This window comes from Homarus americanus, unplaced genomic scaffold, assembly GCF_018991925.1.
Source record: "Homarus americanus isolate GMGI-L3 unplaced genomic scaffold, GMGI_Hamer_2.0 scaffold23458, whole genome shotgun sequence".
NCBI classification, from domain to species: domain Eukaryota; kingdom Metazoa; phylum Arthropoda; class Malacostraca; order Decapoda; family Nephropidae; genus Homarus; species Homarus americanus.
In genome coordinates, this window is record NW_024726569.1 from 593188 (window position 1) to 612228 (window position 19041).

The window sequence follows — 19041 nt, forward strand, 5'->3', positions numbered from 1 at the left end:
CTGAGGAAATATAATACAGGAAGCTGGACCTTGGACGACCGATGATATGATGTGACATACACAACGCCTCTCCGGCCTTAGTGTTCCTCAGTCAGGCAATAAAAAAAATGGGAAACTTTAAAACTTGCTGTTAATTCCCAATGTTCTCCAGTCACCATACTTTCTCACACAATACCCAATGATTACACATCACAATTCTAATGTTTATGGAAACATTAGTTACCAGCTGAGGGATAGGTAAACTATTTTACGTCACGTAGCAGAAACATATTTTAAAACAATTGAAATTCAATTTTCGGTGTATATTTACTATAATCGCTCATAGGAGCGACTTTGGTTTGTGCAGGACAATAAGACCCTTGTCGTTAACGCGATGAGTATAATTCGGTCAAAACCTGTTGAAGAACAATTCACATATAACAAATGTTGGTATATCAGGACACACAGTTTGTATAATATGATCAATATACAATCCATAAATACACTTATTAAAGTTATTTAGAGTTCTTAGAGGATTTAACGTTTTGGGGTCTAGGGTTTGACCAACGAGAACGAATATAATATCCTCCTGGTAGATGTTGGCAGGAACGAAATTCAAGATGCTATCTCTACGGTGGAAGGCGCAGCTGTTACCAGCTCCATCTCGTTTAGTAAGCTGTTATGAGTTGTAAACAGTTTCTTCACTCGACATGTGGCCGGCACGTGGCGATAACATTTACGTAAAATAAATTCGCCACCATTACAACAACGAAAGGAAGAAAGTGAGTTGGTCATACCTTAGTTATAAGTGGTGTTCCTGTCACTTGACGAGCTGTTAAATCACTTACCTAAGAGAAAAAAAAACGAAAAAGTCAAGTCACATTCACCTGCAAAATTTGTAATTAAGTTACCTGCCTTCCACTCAACATTCCTCTGCTTACATAAATAGAGCCACAATACAGTAGACTCAAATTATTTTCAGTAATTATCAAAAATATCAATAAACATCGTTGTTGAATATAACATAACACCAGTAGTAGTGCTCACCTTGTCATGATGGTTGTCCAGACCTTGGCGTTGTCCCACTTGGTCCAGTTTTCTGTGGTACTGGACCAGTAACCACACTGCCTGAAACAACAGATACTGTATGTAATGACACCACCGCCAGAACCTGAAATACACATACAACTTTATATCACTGAACTAAATTCAAATGGTCAGCAACAACAAAAGCCTGAAGGAAGTAGATCAGGGCAGTTCCTGACCTAACTAAACTAAACTAAACTGAACTCAACTAAACTAAACTAAACTAAATTAAACTAAACCTCACAAATGCACACAGGTAAAGTAATATTAATACTGTACACAATTGGCTAACGTTGGCGAAAGAAACAAGAAAAACTGAGAGAAACTGTAACAATATACGCGCAGTACATGTTGACGATTTTAGTCATTCACAGAGTGGGCGAAGGTGGGGGTGAAGGTGGGGGTGAAAGTGGGGGTGAAGGTGGGGGAAGGTGGGGGTGAAGGTGGGGGTGAAGGTGGGAGTGAAAGTGGGGTGAAGGTGGGGTGAGAAGGTGGGGAGAAAGGTGGGGGTGAAGGTGGGGAGTGGGGGGCGAAGGTGGGGGTGAAGGTGGGGGGTGAAGTGGGGGAGTGGGGGTGGGGGCAGAAGGTGGGGGCGAAGGTGGGGCGAAGGTTGGGGCAGGTGGGGGTGAAGGTGGGGGTGAAGGTGGGAATGGGGGTGAAGGTGGGGGTGAAGGTGGGGGCAGGTGGGGGGTGAAGGTGGGGGGTGAAGGTGGGGGAAGGTGGGGGTGAAGGTGGGGGTGAAGGTGGGGGCGAAGGTGGGGGTGAAGGTGGGGGGTGAAGGTGGGTGAAGGTGGGGGTGAAGGTGGGGGCGAAGGTGGGGGTGAAGGTGGGGGTGAAGGTGGGGGCGGAGGTGAGGGCGAAGATGAAGGGGAAAGGCGCCACTGCATTAAGCGTTATATATTGACTGGGATTTAAGACATATTGACACGTTTACTCAATACCAGTTAGAGGATCAAATTAACTCTTCCTTTTTTCATTCATATAATATATTTCCCCAGCGAAAAATTATCATAGCAATTATTCAGTAAGTCCATAGATCACTAAATGCGTTCACTACATTGCCTCATGATTAATAAAAGTAGCCAAGAATTCATGTTTAAATAGCTTTGGGTATGATTGAAAAAGAAAAAGATCCCTCACATGAGAAAATGATCCATCAGTCAGGTCAATAAAGCCATGGATTGGGGCTTTCTGACACAACAAAGGTACAATAGATCACGTTTACCACAACAACAACAACTCCAAACTAAGATTATAAACTAAACTACTATGTCATCTCAGCCCAAAAATGATTTACATCTCAAAGTCGTCTGTCTTGGCCGACTTTGTTCATGGAGAGTCATGCATTCTTCTTCCAAACTTCCAAACTTTTCACATTTTAAGCCACATAATTTTGTTTTATTTATTTACTATCTTGGTCCACTGGAATGATCATAATTGAAATTCAAATGAAACCCCTAATTTCCAACCTGCACAACTGAAGTGTCTGGTCAACTAGAAGCTGTACTAACAATGAACATATTAAGGTTGTGAACACCAGCGAGCGTGTCGGCGGGCCTGACTCACACACCCATAAACGAACATTATTTAGTGTACGTATGTAGCGCCCTCTGTTGTCACCTACTCGTCACTCCTTTAACACATGAAAATTTTCAATGCAGAATTTTTTTTTATCTTACTAAAATGGTTGTGTTAATATCTCCTTGTCATTTATCGTAGCAAATGGTTTTAAGAGATAATTAAAACGCTAAAAGATGGACTCGTACAAATACACAAGAGTTACTAAATGTCTAAGGGAGATAATGAGAAGTGGTACTGTACCCCCTCCTCACACCATTTACCTGTAACTCAACACACAGTCCAGTATCCACCTTACCCTCACCTGTTCTTTCTTCTCCTCCAAGACAACGATGAACCAACAGACTGTACCACTCTCTAGCGGACAGCGTGTTAACAAAATGCCTTAATTTTTACTCACAGTCCCTGAAAGAAGACAAACAAACATCCACAACATCCCTACCCACACCATCACTTTCTAAACACATCCACAACATCCCTACCCACGCCATCACTTTCTAAACACATCCACAACATCCCTACCCACGCCATCACTTTCTAAACACATCCACAACATCCCTACCCACGCCATCACTTTCTAAACACATCCACAACATCCCTACCCACGCCATCACTTTCTAAACACATCCGCTGTGACTTACATTTACCATTGAAACTATAAAGAGGCGCCGTGGTGAGTTCTTTTACGATGCCTCTAACATATAAAAAGTAACAGCGAACATGTCGGAGAATTGTTAAGTTATAAGGCTAAAATAATCAAGACAACGGCGGCAGTAGTGATAGTTTGGTCCCTAAGGCAGTGAACATACACAACACACATCTATGACAGACATAGATTTAAAAACAATGTAATTATGAATCTCTCCCCCTCCCCTCCCCTCCCTTCCCTTCCCTCCCCTTCCCTTCCCTTCCCTCCCTTCCCTTCATCTCACTCTACCCCTCATCCCTTACCCCCCTCCCACCATTTCACTCTCCCTCCTTCCTCTCACCAATCACATTCTTACAGCCAATACAGGTAGAGGTGATTATCGCCCATCTCAGCAGAATCTGGGTAGAAAATCAGCAATTGTTGACTAAGGTGAGAGAGAGAGAGAGAGAGAGAGAGAGAGAGAGAGAGAGCGGAAGGTGTAATATATGTTAGGTGATAATACTGATGAGAGTGAGATGAAGGGAAAAAGAAAGTGAGAGAGGAAAATTAAGATAAAGAAAGGAGAGAATGTGCGAGTGAAAATGAGAGAGATGGAAAGACAAAGAGGAGGACGAGTTACAGAGGAAGTGCAATTTGGTAGGTGATAATATGCTGTTTTGAGAGAGAGAGAGAGATTTATATATTCAGGGACAAAGAAACCAACCAACTAATAATCTCTCTCTCTCTCTCTCTCTCTCAAACAGTAGAAACAGTTAACAGTCGACCGTACAACCCATCATCCCCAATATGTGGCCGCAATAAAGGAATACCGCGACACACAGTACTGATTGACATTCGACCTGGCTGCCACAGGGACAATCATTCGAGCGCCACATACCACCTACCTGTGTTATTTGGTTCGGTTAGGTTAGGTCAGAAATTTATAACCACTCCACGACAGACAGACAGACAGACAGAGATAGATAGATAGATAGATAGATAGATAGATAGATAGATTAGGTTCCATATATTCTCCACCTCTCCTTCTTCCCTTCCTCCATATCCTTTTCTTATCTTCCTGTTCTACTTCCTTGATTCTTTTCCTATTCATCTACGACACCCCCCTCTCTCTGGCTCTTGTTCCAATTCTTATCCCTTCCACCACTCCTCTCTTCGTTCCATACGTCCTTCACCTGTCCCCTCCTCCTCTTCCCTTCATTCACTCTCCTCAGCCATCATCCTTCCCCCTCCGTCTCTCTCATCACCGTCATGTGGGTCATCACCAGGTATCTAGTGCAGTGCAATTCTGAGTACTGGGTGAGCGGTCTCTCTCTCTCTCTCTCTCTCTCTCTCCCCTTTCACACTTCTCTCCCTGTCACACTGTCTCCCTCTCACACCTTTCCCAATCCCTCTCACCTAGCTCCTCTCCCACAGTCACCTTACATCTCTCCTCTGTCTGTTGGACCCTTCTCACACTCTACCCCCCCCCCCCTACTACCACACTACTGTCTTGTTCTCTCCAAGATGGCAAGTTCTCCTTTCTTCTTGAGTTGTGTTCTCCAGTAACAGCGTCTGGGCGTTCTTCATGATGTTTATCCCCTGCAGATAACACTCTCATCCTCCCTCCCTCTCTCCCTTTCTCTCTCACTTTCTCCCTGTCTTCCACACTTAACGTTCCCATCAGTCGCCAGGTCCCGCCACTCTCACTTCCTTTCTCCAATTTAGAGACCGTCAGCTACCTCTCCTTTCTCTCCTCTGTAAAGGTCTATTATCCTTTACTTTCCTTAATGTAAGTCTCTGCACTTTCTTCTCCCCTTTTTCCTTTATCTAAGAGTTGTTACGCTTTCTTCTTTTCTTCCTTCCTGCGACACGGGTCACAAACCTCTCCAAATATTGTGTGGGTCTTTTTCTCCCCTCTTTCCTCTCTCTCCCCTCCTTCTCCCTCCTTTTTCACTCCCCCAACCATTCTCTCTCTCTCTCTCTCTCTCTCTCACCTGGTGTCTCCTATAAAGAGCTCAGCACACCCCGAACACTGACAGAGCAGCGTGTGTCCTCCGTGTCTTATCGACTCTGGAAACAGTTCTTACTTTAACTTCCTCAATGTATGGTTCACTTGGTCCTTTACAAAGACGGAAGCTGCCTCGTCTCTCACCAATGTAGGTTATTCCTTCTCCTCTCTCCCAGTGTAGGAACCATTTACCCTCTCACCCATGGCAATATATTCTTCCTTTTCTCACCAATGAGGGGACCATTTATTCTGTCTCTCCTCTCATTCTCTCAGGACCCATCTCGACTCTCACCCAGTATATAGTGTCGTCCCTCCTCCCCCACCCCTCCAACCGACCTCTTCACCCGGTGTTGAGCAGTATTCTCTCTCTCGTCACCACACTGGAGAGGGCGACTCGCCAATCACACATTTTTCACCAGCCGGTCACAGTTCCTCCCTCTTCTCCCCTCCTCCTCCTCCTCAACGCAAACACCTCCTTTCCTCCTCCTCCTCTTCTCCCCCTCCCCCAATGCAAGCACTTCCTCCCCTTCCTCCTTCTCCTCCTCCCAATGCCAGCACTACTCCTTCCCTTCCTTCCCCCCTTCCTCCGTATGGCAGCAGTCCCCCTCTCTTCTCTCCTTTCCCACCACTCCCTCCTTCTCACCTCCCACCCTCCAATCTTTTGCTCCTCGTCTTCCACTCTTGCACCAACGACCTGACTACCTGTGTTTTTATGACTGTCTTTCATTGTATACCTGTCCCTTTCTCTCGTTCTTTCTGTATCCTTGTTTCTGTTGTCCTGTCTTTGTAAATCTAACAGGCACTCGACCTACACTCTCTCTCTCTCTCTTTCTCTCTCTCTCTCTCATCTAACCACAACTCTTTTCTCTTACAGTCCGACCATTCTTCGTGCGCCTCCCGAGTGACGTGACGAGTGTGACGGGGGGAGAGGCGACGCTCCGATGCCGTGTAGGAGGGTCGCCACGCCCCCACGTCCTCTGGAGACGCCACGACGGACGCATGCAAGTAGGACGCGCGCGCCTGGATGATGACTCATCCCTCAGGATCAGCGACCTCACCGTGGAGGATGCTGGCGTGTATATCTGCCAGGCCGAGAACGCCGTAGCCACCGTCGTCGCCAACGCCACCCTCACTGTCTATGGTGAGTCTCTGTACTGTAAGCAGGTTCCTAACTATAAGCAGGTAGACTGATAGCAGATTGGCTCCTGACTGTAAGAATAAAGACTCCTAGCTGCAGGAAGGTCAGCTCCTATCTTAGTGCTAGCAGGTAATAAGGAAAGCCAAGATGATGATAATGGAAATGTCAGCTAAGTTTCTCCCCTGAGCAGTAATCAGAGCAAAATACTAATGGCGGTTCTAATATAAGAACCTTCAGGAGGACCAGTTTACAGTGTGATAATGTCAGCAGGTGAAGACAATAAAACTAAATGTTTCACAGGGGAAAACATTGTGTTCAGCATCATTAAGTCAGCACTGTGAAGCATTCTTACACCAGGAGGTAAATAGTCAATTTAAAGCTTGCCTTTCTCACTTGGATGATAATGATTAAATACCGGTATGAAAAAATAAAAATCCGCATTACTCTCCGGTAACCTTGAACCGTTTAGCGATTAATAATGTTAAATGTATCAGTAGCACACATGGCGCACCTGGTGACTTAACACAATGTGGCTAAGCCAAAGTGAATTACAATAACATTTCTTGTCTTTTCATATTTTCTAATATATTGTGTGACAGATCCGCCACAGCTGGTGTCAGGACCAGTGGACACCTCCGTCATCCTCAACACCACTGTACGTCTCCCCTGTTACGGGAGGGGCACGCCCCTGCCCACGCCCGTCTGGACCCACTCTTCCCTGCCACAGCAGCCTCTGGGCGCGGGGTGGGCGGGGGAGGACGCCCATGTGGATGAGGACGGGACACTGGTGGTGACGCCCGTAAGGCAGGCCCAGGGCGGCTCGTGGACCTGCTCCTTGGTGAGTGAGGCGGGCGCCGCCCACGCCCACGCCTGGCTCACTTTGGTCGCCCGCCGTCATGCCCCACCACCCATCATCAGCGTCCCCCCTGCCAACCAGACACTGCCCGCCCGCACCCACGCCATCCTCCACTGTCGAGCAAAAGGTCCTCCCACGCCCACTCTCACCTGGTACCGGGGGGCGGCGCCCGTCAGGTCAATCAGTAACAGAATCTCCATCAGCAAGGCCGGCGACCTCACCATCACCAGTAAGTGTACCATACCCTGTACACTGTAGCCACCAACACTGCATCATGCCCTCACATACACTGACACACGAAACCCATTTCAATACATTCGTTTCTTCTTCCCTAATAATAATAATAATACAAATAATAATAATAAATTAATAGACACACCTGTAAATCAAGTCAATAATAATTACCATGTTCCCGTTATGTATTTTCCCACATAGAAGAAGCAGTAAAGAGGAAACACCCCGCTATCTACTGTTTACCCATCCTATATTTCTATGGCAGATGTAATGTATTTTTTAGTCCCATAACGACCTACTAATCCTTACTAATGATTCGCTAATCCACCGGTCTTTACTGACTTACCGTCTCTCTCTCTCTCTCTCTCTCTCTCTCTCTCTCTCTCTCTCTCTCTCTCTCTCTCTCCACCATGTTATTACTTCATCATCAGTATCTCATTGCACGCTATTCCCCCGTTACCACCGTTATTTTCATTTCTCTGTTACCACCGTTATTCTCACCTCTCTGTTACCACCGTTATTCTCACCTCCCTGTTACCACCGTTATTCTCACCTCTCTGTTACCACCTTTACTCTCAGCCTTCCGTTACCCCGTCACCCAAACCTTTTATTAGCCTGACATATCCTGTTTCTTATCTATACCCACTCCATTCCCCCTCCTCCCCCTCATTCTCTTTCATCTTCCTCTTCTTTGTTCTCACATTCTTTCTCATTCTCCCTCTCCATAAACCCATCCCCTTCCTATCCCTATCCCTATGTACACATCTTCTCTCCTTCTCCCCTTATCATTCTACATTTTCCTTCTCTCTCTGTCCGTCCCTCCACCCAAGCCAACCCTCCCTCCATCCCCAACCCTCCACCACAGGCAGTCCATCCGCCCCTCCCTCCCCTAGATTCTCTCTCTCCCGCTTTCCCTCCCTCTCGTTCTCTCCTTCCCTTTCTCCCTCCCTCACATGTGTCCCTCCTTCATCCTACCCACGTACATTCTTCCCCTCCATCCTTCCCTCCCACCCTCACCCTCCACCCTTCCCACCCACCCTCTCTCTTTCCCTCCCTCACAACTCGTCTACCGGATAATCCCTCGACAAACACAAAGAACAAACAACAATTACAGCAGATCCTAATTCGACTAAAATACGGCACTTGGTGTTTTGAGTCGCCGAGTTAGTTACACCATTCTGCTGTGGATTTTGGCGAGTATTAAGAGATTGTGTGATTGAAGCTTTTAATTGACTGTCCATGGTAGGGGGACGACCTTTTAATATTCCGGACTGACATGCGCATGCACGTGCATACAAATACGCATGTAGAAAGAAAAACACATGTGCAGAAGTACATATATACATGCATAAACAAAGGGCTACATAAAAAGAACCTATGTGAAAATAAACACGTTACATACATCCACGCTTAAAAACTCGAGTGTAAATACACACATAACAGACATAAAGACAAAGAGGTATACACACACACACACACACACACACATATATATATATATATATACTGTATATATACTTAAACATAAGAGTGCATTGCCTGCTTATTCATACACCCATGTATTCACTCGGCTACACACAACCACGTTACCCTTGGTTGACGTAGGAATACATCAACAATGGACATACACAGGCAGACATACACACGAATAATACAATACAACAGACACAAAATTCACTAAATTTGGAGAGAGAGAGAGAGAGAGAGAGAGAGAGAGAGAGAGAGAGAGAGAGAGAGAGAGAGAGAGAGAGAGAGAGAGAGAGAGAGAGAGAGAGAGAGAGAGAGAGAGAGAGAGAGAGAGAGAGAGTACTTAAAACATAACACTACGATAATTACGATGAATAAAACAGAAAGTGTTAATGAATAAAAGCACAAGCATAAATATAAGAAATAACGGAAATCACATATAGGGAAATAACGACAAAGATAAACAAATAACAACATCTGATAAAGTAAACACAGTAGAACAAAGAAGAAGAACAGTAAACACGATGATTAATTTGTAAACAATCTCTGATAACGTAAACACTAAAGAACAAAGGCAAATAACGAAACAATGAGAAAATGAGGAAATAGTGGTTAATCCTAAGACAACGAAGAACAAAGGAGAATAACAGAGAACACCAATAAAACGAAGAAATCATAGTTATAATAATAATAATAATGTTCCCGGTACGTACAGTAAAGAACAAAGGGGAGTAAAGGTCCAGAAGAAAGATAATTAAAAGAAATCATAATTAAGACGCAAACACTGAAGAATAAAACAGGGGATGGAGGAGAGATGATAATAATAATAATAATAATAATAATAATAATAATAATAATAATAATAATAATAATAATAATAATAACAGCATAACAACAAAAACATTATTATGAACAGGAGGCGTTAGGAGGTACAGTATAAGGAAGTAGTAAAAGGGGAGATAACAGAAGTGAGATGGAGAGAAACAAAGAAAAAAACGATTAAAGTAAGATAATTGGCGATGAAGGAGAAAATACAAGACAAAAGGAGGGAAGTATAGTGGAGAGAGAGAGAGAGAGAGGGAGAGGGGGGGACGGAGTAAATATGGGGAACAGCAAACAGAGGGATAAGTGTGTAAGAGCCAAACTGGGGAGGAGGGAGGAAGGGTAGAGAATATGTTAGGAGACTAGCAGAGAGCGTGATGATGGGAGGAAATAACGAGGAGGGGTGGAGAGACAGGAGGGACAAGGATGGAAGGGGGTCTCGGAGGGGGAGGGGGGAGGAGGAGGGGGGTTTAGGGGAGGGAGGAGAGGGGATAGGGGTTTAGGGGAGGGACGAGAGGGGAGGGATAGGGGTTTAGTGGAGGGAAGGGGAGAGAAAAGGAGGAAGAGGTAAGGGGGGTTAGGGAGAAGGGGTGGTGTCGGGGGGGGGAGAGGGGGATACCAGGGAGAACTGAAAAAATACCAAGTTCCTGAAAAACGTGGTGTTGTGAAGGGTTAAGCCTAGGTATGATAGAAGGTGATGAAAATGATTACAGGCTTCAGGAATTTACGAGGCGAGGGCAGCTGAGGCGGAGTGAGGCCCGTGCTACACCCGGGGACGGCACCAGTAAAATGGGGCAACATACCACCCACTAAAAAAGAATTAGGAGAGTTAACCCTTTAATTTCCACCAGTTTTCTGTAATGAATTAAATATTATGAGGCGTCTTGTTTATTTTTATTTTTTTCGTAACTATGATGAAATATTTAGGTGTTTATTCTTAAAAACATAAGCGGGAGATTAAAAGTTGTTTGTAAAAGTCCTCCAAGAGTATTTTGATGTTATAAAGGACGAAAATATAATTGTACCTTCGTGTTGCGGAAAAATAAAAGGTGAGAGTTTATTTCGATGGAGAAATATAATTTGGACACATGTTAACAGAAAGGGATTTACACGTTCTGAGTTCAGGGTTTAGGAATTTGGTTTACCTGGTTTTCGTTCATTTTTAAGGATTCTGAAAACTTTAGTGGAAGAATTTACTGCTTTAGGAATATTGCATTATGAAGATCAACGCAGAAAACTTAATATGAAATTTTGCATTCCATTATAAACTTAAATGAAATACTGTATCACTTATCCACGTAGTTAGTTGTATATACACAACACTTACCGTATATACATTAAGTTTGTCGAATACAGTACACCTAGTATACGCTGAACAAACCATATATACCCAGACGTTATAGATCATACGAGGCCATTGTGTACACGCAAAGCAAATGGACTTGGCGTATGTATCTAGTGAAGTCTATCGGGAGGCATATATAGAGTTTGTCACATACAGTATACGCAGAACTTAACGCACATACAGTACATAGAACATAAGAACCAAGCAAATCTATTTAGTAAACACCATAGATGACGTCTGTGTGAATATTATGTCACACATACGCAGAACTTCCCTAAATACGCAGACCTTACCATATATACGCAGTTCTTTCCTTGTATACGCAAAATCTTCCCCACACATAGGATCCTCAGCCTTCGTATTTAGTGAGAAGTGTGGTGGAAGGAGAGGAAGGGAAGGTGGAAGGAGAGGAAGGGAAGGTGGAGGGAAGGAGAGACGGACGAGGGAATAAGGAAAGGAAGGATGGAAGGATGGAGGGAAGGAAAGCTGGAGGGACGGTGGAATGGAAAGATGGAGGGATAGAGAGATGGAGGGATGGATGGATGAAAGGGTGAAAGGAAAGAGGGGCGGAAGGGCAGAGGGAAGGAGGGACGGATAGACGAAGGGATGGAGGGATGAATGGATGGAGGGATGAAAGGATGGAGAGATGAAGGGATGGAAGGGTGAAAGGAAGGAGGGACGGATAGACGAAGGGACGGAGGGATGGAAGGTTAAAAGGAAGGAGGGACGGATAGACGAAGGGATGGAGGGATGAAAGGATGGAGGGAAGGAGGGACGGAGGAAAGCTTGAAGGTCAAAGCCGAATATCCAGGCTGGGTGGAGCAGATGGTTCAGTTCCCACCACTCCCCAGGCAAGGGTGCAAGGCTCGCCTGGCCGGGCCGGGGTGAGGGGAGAAGGAGGAGGGGAGAAGGGAGAAGGAGGTAGTGTGAGGGGAGAAGGGGAGATGGAGGTAGAGTGAAGGGAGAAGGAGGTAGAGTGAGAGAAGAGAAAGCAGAGAGGAGACAGCGAGATACAATGAGAAAAAATGGCAAGGAGGAAGGTAAAAGACAGTGAAGAGAGAGAGAGAGAGAGAGAGAGAGAGAGAGAGAGAGAGAGAGAGAGAGAGAGAGAGAGAGAGAGAGAGAGAGAGAGAGAGAGAGAGAGAGAGAGGGGAAGAAATGTGAGAAAGCCACATTATTGCACAGTCATTCATCGTAAGGTCAAGCGCGCGCGCACACACACACATACACAGAAAAGAGAGACAGACAGACGAGGTTAAGCAAAAAGTAACAAACAAAACCAATAAATAGGATAATATCAATAATAAGGACAGGACGTAAGAGACAGAGAAACGGATTGAGAAGGAAGGAGAGGATCAACAGAGGGTAAAGGAACGGAAAAGAAGAGGGAGAATTAAAAGGGGCTGTTGACCATAAACTTCAAAGGAAATAGAGGCATTAGTGGAAGGGAAGAGACAGGAATGACGGGAGGGAATTACCGACGGGGAAGGAGGGAGGGAGGGAGAGGGGTAGGGTAATGGCGGTAATGACGTTGTGAAGGACAGAGAGAAAGAGAGAAAGAGAAAGAGAAAGAGAGAGAGAGAGAGAGAGAGAGAGAGAGAGAGAGAGAGAGAGAGAGAGAGAGAGAGAGAGCTAACGCCAGCACATTAACGAACAACAAACAACCATCCCTCCCTCCCTTCCTCCCTTTCCTCTCCACTACCCTCCCTTTCCTCCCTCATTCCCTCCCTCATTCCCTCTCCCCCTCCAACATCGCTCGTAAAAATACTCACTGTGAAAACACGAACCTTGACAGTAATTTAATGAACAGACACAATAGAGAGCTTCACCTGCTGATTGGTAACACATCTGCTGGTGCCAAGGAACAAAGCGGCTCAGTTTTAATTATACCTGTGCTACCTGTCGAGGATGACGTACAGGTGCGTCGATAGGGGAGAGAGGGGAGAGAGAGGGGGAAAGAGGGGAGAGAGAGGGGGAGAAAGAGGGGAGAGGATAGGTATAAGGGGGCAGATGAGAGGAGGAGAGGTGGAATAAGGCAGAGAAGAGAAACAGAGATGGAAGAGAGAAGAGAAGAGAGAGGAGAAGAAAGAAATATATTAAAAGAATTAAAAAAAGTGTAAAGGAAATGGAAAGAAAGGTGGAGAAGACGTATCAGAAAAATATGAAAAACAACTAAGATAAATTACAATAAAGAAGGAATTGGTATGGAAAAGCAAAGAAAACAAACCTATTGAAAGTAGAAACAACAAACAGACAGAGAAACGGGAGGTGGAAAAGAGGAGAAAGAGAGTAGATGGAATAACAGATTAAGGCTCAACAGAGAAGAACGTGTGGGAAGAGGTCGATGAAGTACCAACACCTGATGTAAACATTAACTTTACACAAAACACAGTCATCCCCCGCCCATCAGCAATGACTTTTGACCTTATCTTAAGCATTGACCTCTCACATCACGCAACAACCCGAGATAAATATTCATGACCTCTAACATTATTAACCTTTCCATGTAATCTATTGCTTTTACCTATTAAAATGTAGTATTTCATTTGACTTCCCTTGGTTGATCGTGAACTTTGACCTATTCCCCCAGGGACATCATTTTAACACCAGTTTTCATTCCTGATTATTTCAATAGATATATAACCTTTAATATTCTGCGTAGTACTAAATGTTTACTTACTCTCTCTCTCTCTCTCTCTCTCTCTCTCTCTCTCTCTCTCTCTCTCTCTCTCTGACTGATAATAAAAACTACACATTGTATCTTAGGCAACTGAACTAATCCATTTTTGTATTATCTATTTCTACAGTTATCACATTTCCCTTTAACCTACATCCTCCTCTTATCACCTTATCTCTCACTTTACTCTTTCTGAGGGAGGCTTTAAACTACCTCTAATTGCAATCTGGCTTGATAAATCCAATTACCTGGAAATAGTTTGATCAAGGTAACCTGCCACCAATGCATACTTAATAAGACCACCTGCGTAGATACTGATTGGCTGGCAGACGGTTGCAAGCGAGAGCCACAGTTAGATTAAATGGGTTACGACAACACTTTGGTTTTAACCTCTGTTGTAATACTAGAAAAATATTTCCTTGGTAAACTTTAAAGTGGTGTTAATATTCTCCTCTTATATCACAACGGTTCGACTCTCTCTCTCTTTCTCTCTCGTTATCTCCTTATCAGATTAGCTTAAACTTTCCTCTCTCTCTCTCTCTCTCTCTCTCTCTTTCTCAGGCTGGCTTAGCCCTTCAGTTCTCCAATGTCTAGTTCAACGAGTATATTATCCCCTCGTTTGCTCATTCATTCTTGTCTCACATTAAACTAGCTTTAAACCTTCGCCTAACCAAAACAAAACTGAATTAAACCTTTTGCTTCCTGTCGAAATAGATTAAACCTTTCTCTTTCACATCGGTCTGGTTTAACTCGTCATCTCTCTCTCATTAACAGGGCTTAACCTCCTCCTCCTCCTCCTCCCACTCAACTCGTACCTCTCTCTCTCTCTCTCTCTCTCTCTCTCTCTCTCTCTCTCTCTCTCTCTAAGCTGATGAAGGTCCAATATGACTTTTAAGTGACCTGTAGCAGACTCTAATCTTAGTAGGGAGTGACCTAAGTAGGGAGTGACCTTAGTAGAGAGTGACCTTAGTATGGAGTGACCTTAGTATGGAGTGACCTTAGTATGGAGTGACCTTAGTGTGAAGTGACCTTAGTGTGGAGTGACCTTAGTGTGAAGGTGACCTTAGTGTGAAGTGACCTTAGTGTGATGTGACAGTATGTTAGTTCAGTTTTGAGAGAGAGAGAGAGAGAGAGAATACAATCCACAAGCACGAGCGGCAAACATGGGATTTGGATGCTGGCAAATTATAGGTTGGAATTATGCACATGACGGCTCTCCCAGGGGACGCCACTGGTGATTGGAAGGCGACTGGAGGATTGGAAGACGACAGAAGAATTGAGACCAGAGGAAAAGGGGGATAATTGAAAGACAGAGACGATTACAGGACTACAAGACAATTAGAGAATGGAAAACGAACGCAAGATTGTGAAATGACTAGAGGAAAAGAAGAAAGATTAAGATATTGGAAGGCGATTGACGGTAGACTTAAAATAGATAGTGAGGATGTTTAACCTAAATTTCAACAACAGACAAGACTAAAATAAAATTAAAAAATAGACATAAGGGAAAAGACTCTCCATCTGTATATAAATAAGACAAAAAATAAACATTGACAATACTAAAAATATACATAAAAGGGACAAAACTCTGATGGCTGATTAAATAAAGGACATTTATGGGATTAAGAGTAATTTTTTAAGTGGATTTTAATTCGAAAGGAAGGTAAAATAAAAAGAGAACGAGAGAACAGGAGAATGGTGAGAGAGAGAGAGAACGAAAAGAAAACGAGACACTGTTGAATAATCATGATATGGAATGGTAAGAGAGAGTGTGTGTGTGTGTGTGTGTGTGTGTGTGTGTGTGTGTGTGTGTGTGTGTGCGTGCGTGTGTGTGTGTGTGTGTAAACCAACGCCGTCAGCCATGATGTATACTTCAGCTTTTTATCCCCCAGCAGCAGTGTTACCACAACCCTCTCAAGTGTAATCTCATTAATCCTTAACAGTGTTACCAAAAGAATCATCTTTTACTCACCAGAGAACAAAAAATCGTTTTAATCTCTGCAAGAAACAAAACAATTTCACTCAATGTTGCCAGATCTGAACAGACCACTCCCTAACAGTGTTCCCAAAGCCAGACACTTGCCAACAAAAGTACCAGATAAGCACTAAACCCTGACAAGTTTTAGTAAATGGTACCAGGATAGCATTATATCTCATAGATGGTAGTTAATGCACCGTGCAAACGCTTCTAACTTTTAATACTTAGTAATCCCCCCCCAGTGTTACCACATCCTCAAATAACCTTCAACTGTAAATTTAATATTATACTTGTGAATTGTAAGAATTTTATTTATTAGGATTTTTATATGGTTCTTTTTATTTCCACTTTCACCCACTGTATTATTGTGTCTACACCTGTAGCTCTGCCCCTATACTGTACTGTACTGTATCCTTACAGCTGTACTTATATTTACGATTATTACTCATAAAGAGCCTTTCAAAATATTTCCTTATCGTTACCAATATTGTTAATTCTGGTCAGTGTCCCCAGAGCCTCATTAACTCAGATCACAGTTGCCAGAGAGGCGGTGATACCCCGGGAACAGGATTGTCAGGATCCACAGGTTATTTTTAACCCAACTGACGGAGTGGGAAACACACCTGACTATCTTGTGCTTCTGGAATATTAAATTACCTGTTAACTATATATAAAAATTTATGTTAAACTTCATTCATTATAACCAATGTTGCTTCATGTGCTCTTCTTTCCCTCAGGTCTGCACGAGACTGACAGTGGTCGCTACACCTGCGTGGCCGATTCGTGGTCGGGGTCGTCGCAGAGGTCAGCGTCGCTGCTGGTGGTAGGTGGGGACGACCCTCAAGCTGCCCGCAGCTTCCGCCGGGCCCCCTCGCCCTCCGCCCTTCCAGCCCCACCCACACGCCCACGCATCAGCGATCTCACCAACGCCTCCGTGACGTTGGTGTGGGCGCCGCCACACACCAATGGGGAGGCACCCCTACTGGGTTACACCCTGGAGTCTTACACATCCACAGGGGAACACCGAGGGGGTCAGTGGCGGTTGGTGGCGAGAGGATTAGCCCGCCCCCGCTATACTGCCCCCCTGGAGGCTGGCCGTCCACAAGTGTTCGTGGTGCGGGCAGAGAACTCGCTGGGGGAGTCACCGCCCTCGCCCTGGTCGCAGGTGGTGATAGTTGGTGTGGGCGGGGAGGTGGGTGAAGGAGGAGCAATACACACCCGGGTGGAAACGCCACCTTCCCTGGTGGGTCGTCGTCTCAATCTCACCGCCCTCAACACCCTCACCTCCTCCTCCATGAAGGTCACCTGGCAGGTAGGTCCCGGGGTCTTGTTCATACCTGTACGTCACCTTTTGTAATCGTTTATCTTTCTTTAGGTTTACATCTGGCAGGTAAGTCTTGTGTACACGCGTGACTCCTACCTTTTTGCTTTCTCTACTTGGGTCCAACAAAGACTTACTAAACCCCTCGTGTCTCACTCGGCTTTGTCACTGAGTATTATATAATAAAAACACTTCTTTTGCAGTTAGTAATATAAAACTATCTATATTTATCAGTTATCAAATTCGATCTCGATATAACTGCAATACAAAGAAAAAAGTATCAACAAAATTATAAAGAAGTTAGACAAACAGACAAATGAGAATAAATAACACTTTTAATTATTCGGAAAAAATATGTTAATTTTTTGGTCAATGGAAATGAAAAAATATAATAAAATATAAATATTCACTGAAATAGATCCCAGTTATTTTTACATATTCTACTTCCTAAATATTTTTCATCAACAAAAAATGAGAGAGAGAGAGAGAGAGAGAGAGAGAGAGAGAGAGAGAGAGAGATGGCAGAAAGAAAGTTTGTCGTTGGACGGTACGCATGAAAACTTCAGTTATAGGTCCATCAGGAGCCACCCGACGGAGAGACAGTCTTGTTGGGGTGTCTCATTCTCTCACAACACGGGGAGCAAACTGCCGCAGGACACACACACACACACACACACACACACACACACACGTTAGGTCTAGTCTTTTTCTTTGTGTTTACAGATTGTATGTGTAAAAATAATAATATATAATGTATCTCTTTGCATTGGATGTTGATTAGAGGTGATCCAGCCAACAATGATTCACAAACAGCAGTCTTCCTCTCCCATCATCCACAAACAGCAGTCTTCCTCTCCCATCATCCACAAACAGCAGTCTTCCTCTCCCATCATCCACAAACAGCAGTCTTCCTCTCCCATCATCCACAAACAGCAGTCTTCCTCTCCCATCATCCACAAACAGAAGTTATAGTGTTTCCTTTCCCACGTTGCAGAAACAGAACAGCAATTTTCCTCTCATCGTCCAAAAAACCTCCTCGTCCCATAATACCGAAGAGAAAGTAACAAAAACGCCGCCCCGTCATTCTTCACCGTCGCTTTCTTCCTCTTCCTCCTCCTCCTCCTCCTCCTCCTCCTCATCCTCGTCTTCCTCCTCATCCTCCTCCTCCTCCTCCTCTTTCTTTAACACCACCAAACTCCCACTGAAACAATGTGTTAGAGACGACAACTATTTCCAACCGGGAGCAAATGACCCCCACCACGAATTTACCAGCACGGTGTTTAGTGTGTGTGTGTGTGTGTGTGTGTGTGTGTGTGTGTGTGTGTGTGTGTGTGTGTGTGTGTGTGTGTGTGTGTGCAGGTAACCAGTATAGCCACATAGGACAAACACCCCCAGAGCAACTTTAACCCACCTGGTGCATCACAAGTTTATCACGACTACTCCACAAGTCGTCCAAGGAAATCAGATTTTTTTTTTCTTTCAATTTTTATACCACTAATAAAAATCATCCCGAGAGAAATCCCATCTGCATATTGAACTGGCACCACTTGGGACGAGGAGGAGAAGGGGAGAGGGAGAAGAGGAGGAGGAAAGGGGGAATAGGGAGAGGAGGGGGGTAGGGGAGAGTAGGGGGGAGTAGGGGGAAGGGGGAGGGGGAACAAACCACCATCACCTCCGTCTTCTGGGTCGAACATGATGTAGGAAAAGGGATGATTATTAAAGGAGAAAATATGGAGAGTTGAGAGACCTACAAGAAAGGTTTTGAACGAGAACTTGTCACAGATAATGATAAAACGAAGAAGAAGAACAAGAAGAAGAACAAGAAGAAGAACAAGAAGAAGCTAAATATAAACAAAAATAATAAGATCATAATGAGATAAAGAAAAAAGAAGGAAATATGAAAGACTTAACGAGAAAATAATGA

At 44.3% G+C, this 19041-nt stretch overlaps 1 protein-coding gene across 4 annotated transcripts in view; it reads left to right on the forward strand.

Annotated features, from left to right (window-relative positions):
- Positions 1-19041, forward strand: part of LOC121865646 (roundabout homolog 1-like) — a 214204-nt gene that overhangs the window by 101255 nt on the left and 93908 nt on the right. For all 4 annotated transcript variants that reach the window (XR_006088784.1, XM_042365170.1, XM_042365171.1 and 1 more), the window contains exons 4-6: positions 6154-6420; positions 7017-7502; positions 16534-17108. Coding sequence is in view for 3 of the 4 variants with exons in the window: in XM_042365170.1 (XP_042221104.1) it covers positions 6154-6420; positions 7017-7502; positions 16534-17108 (1328 nt within the window). In the remaining variant the exon portion in view is untranslated. The remainder of the gene's footprint in view (positions 1-6153; positions 6421-7016; positions 7503-16533; positions 17109-19041) is intronic.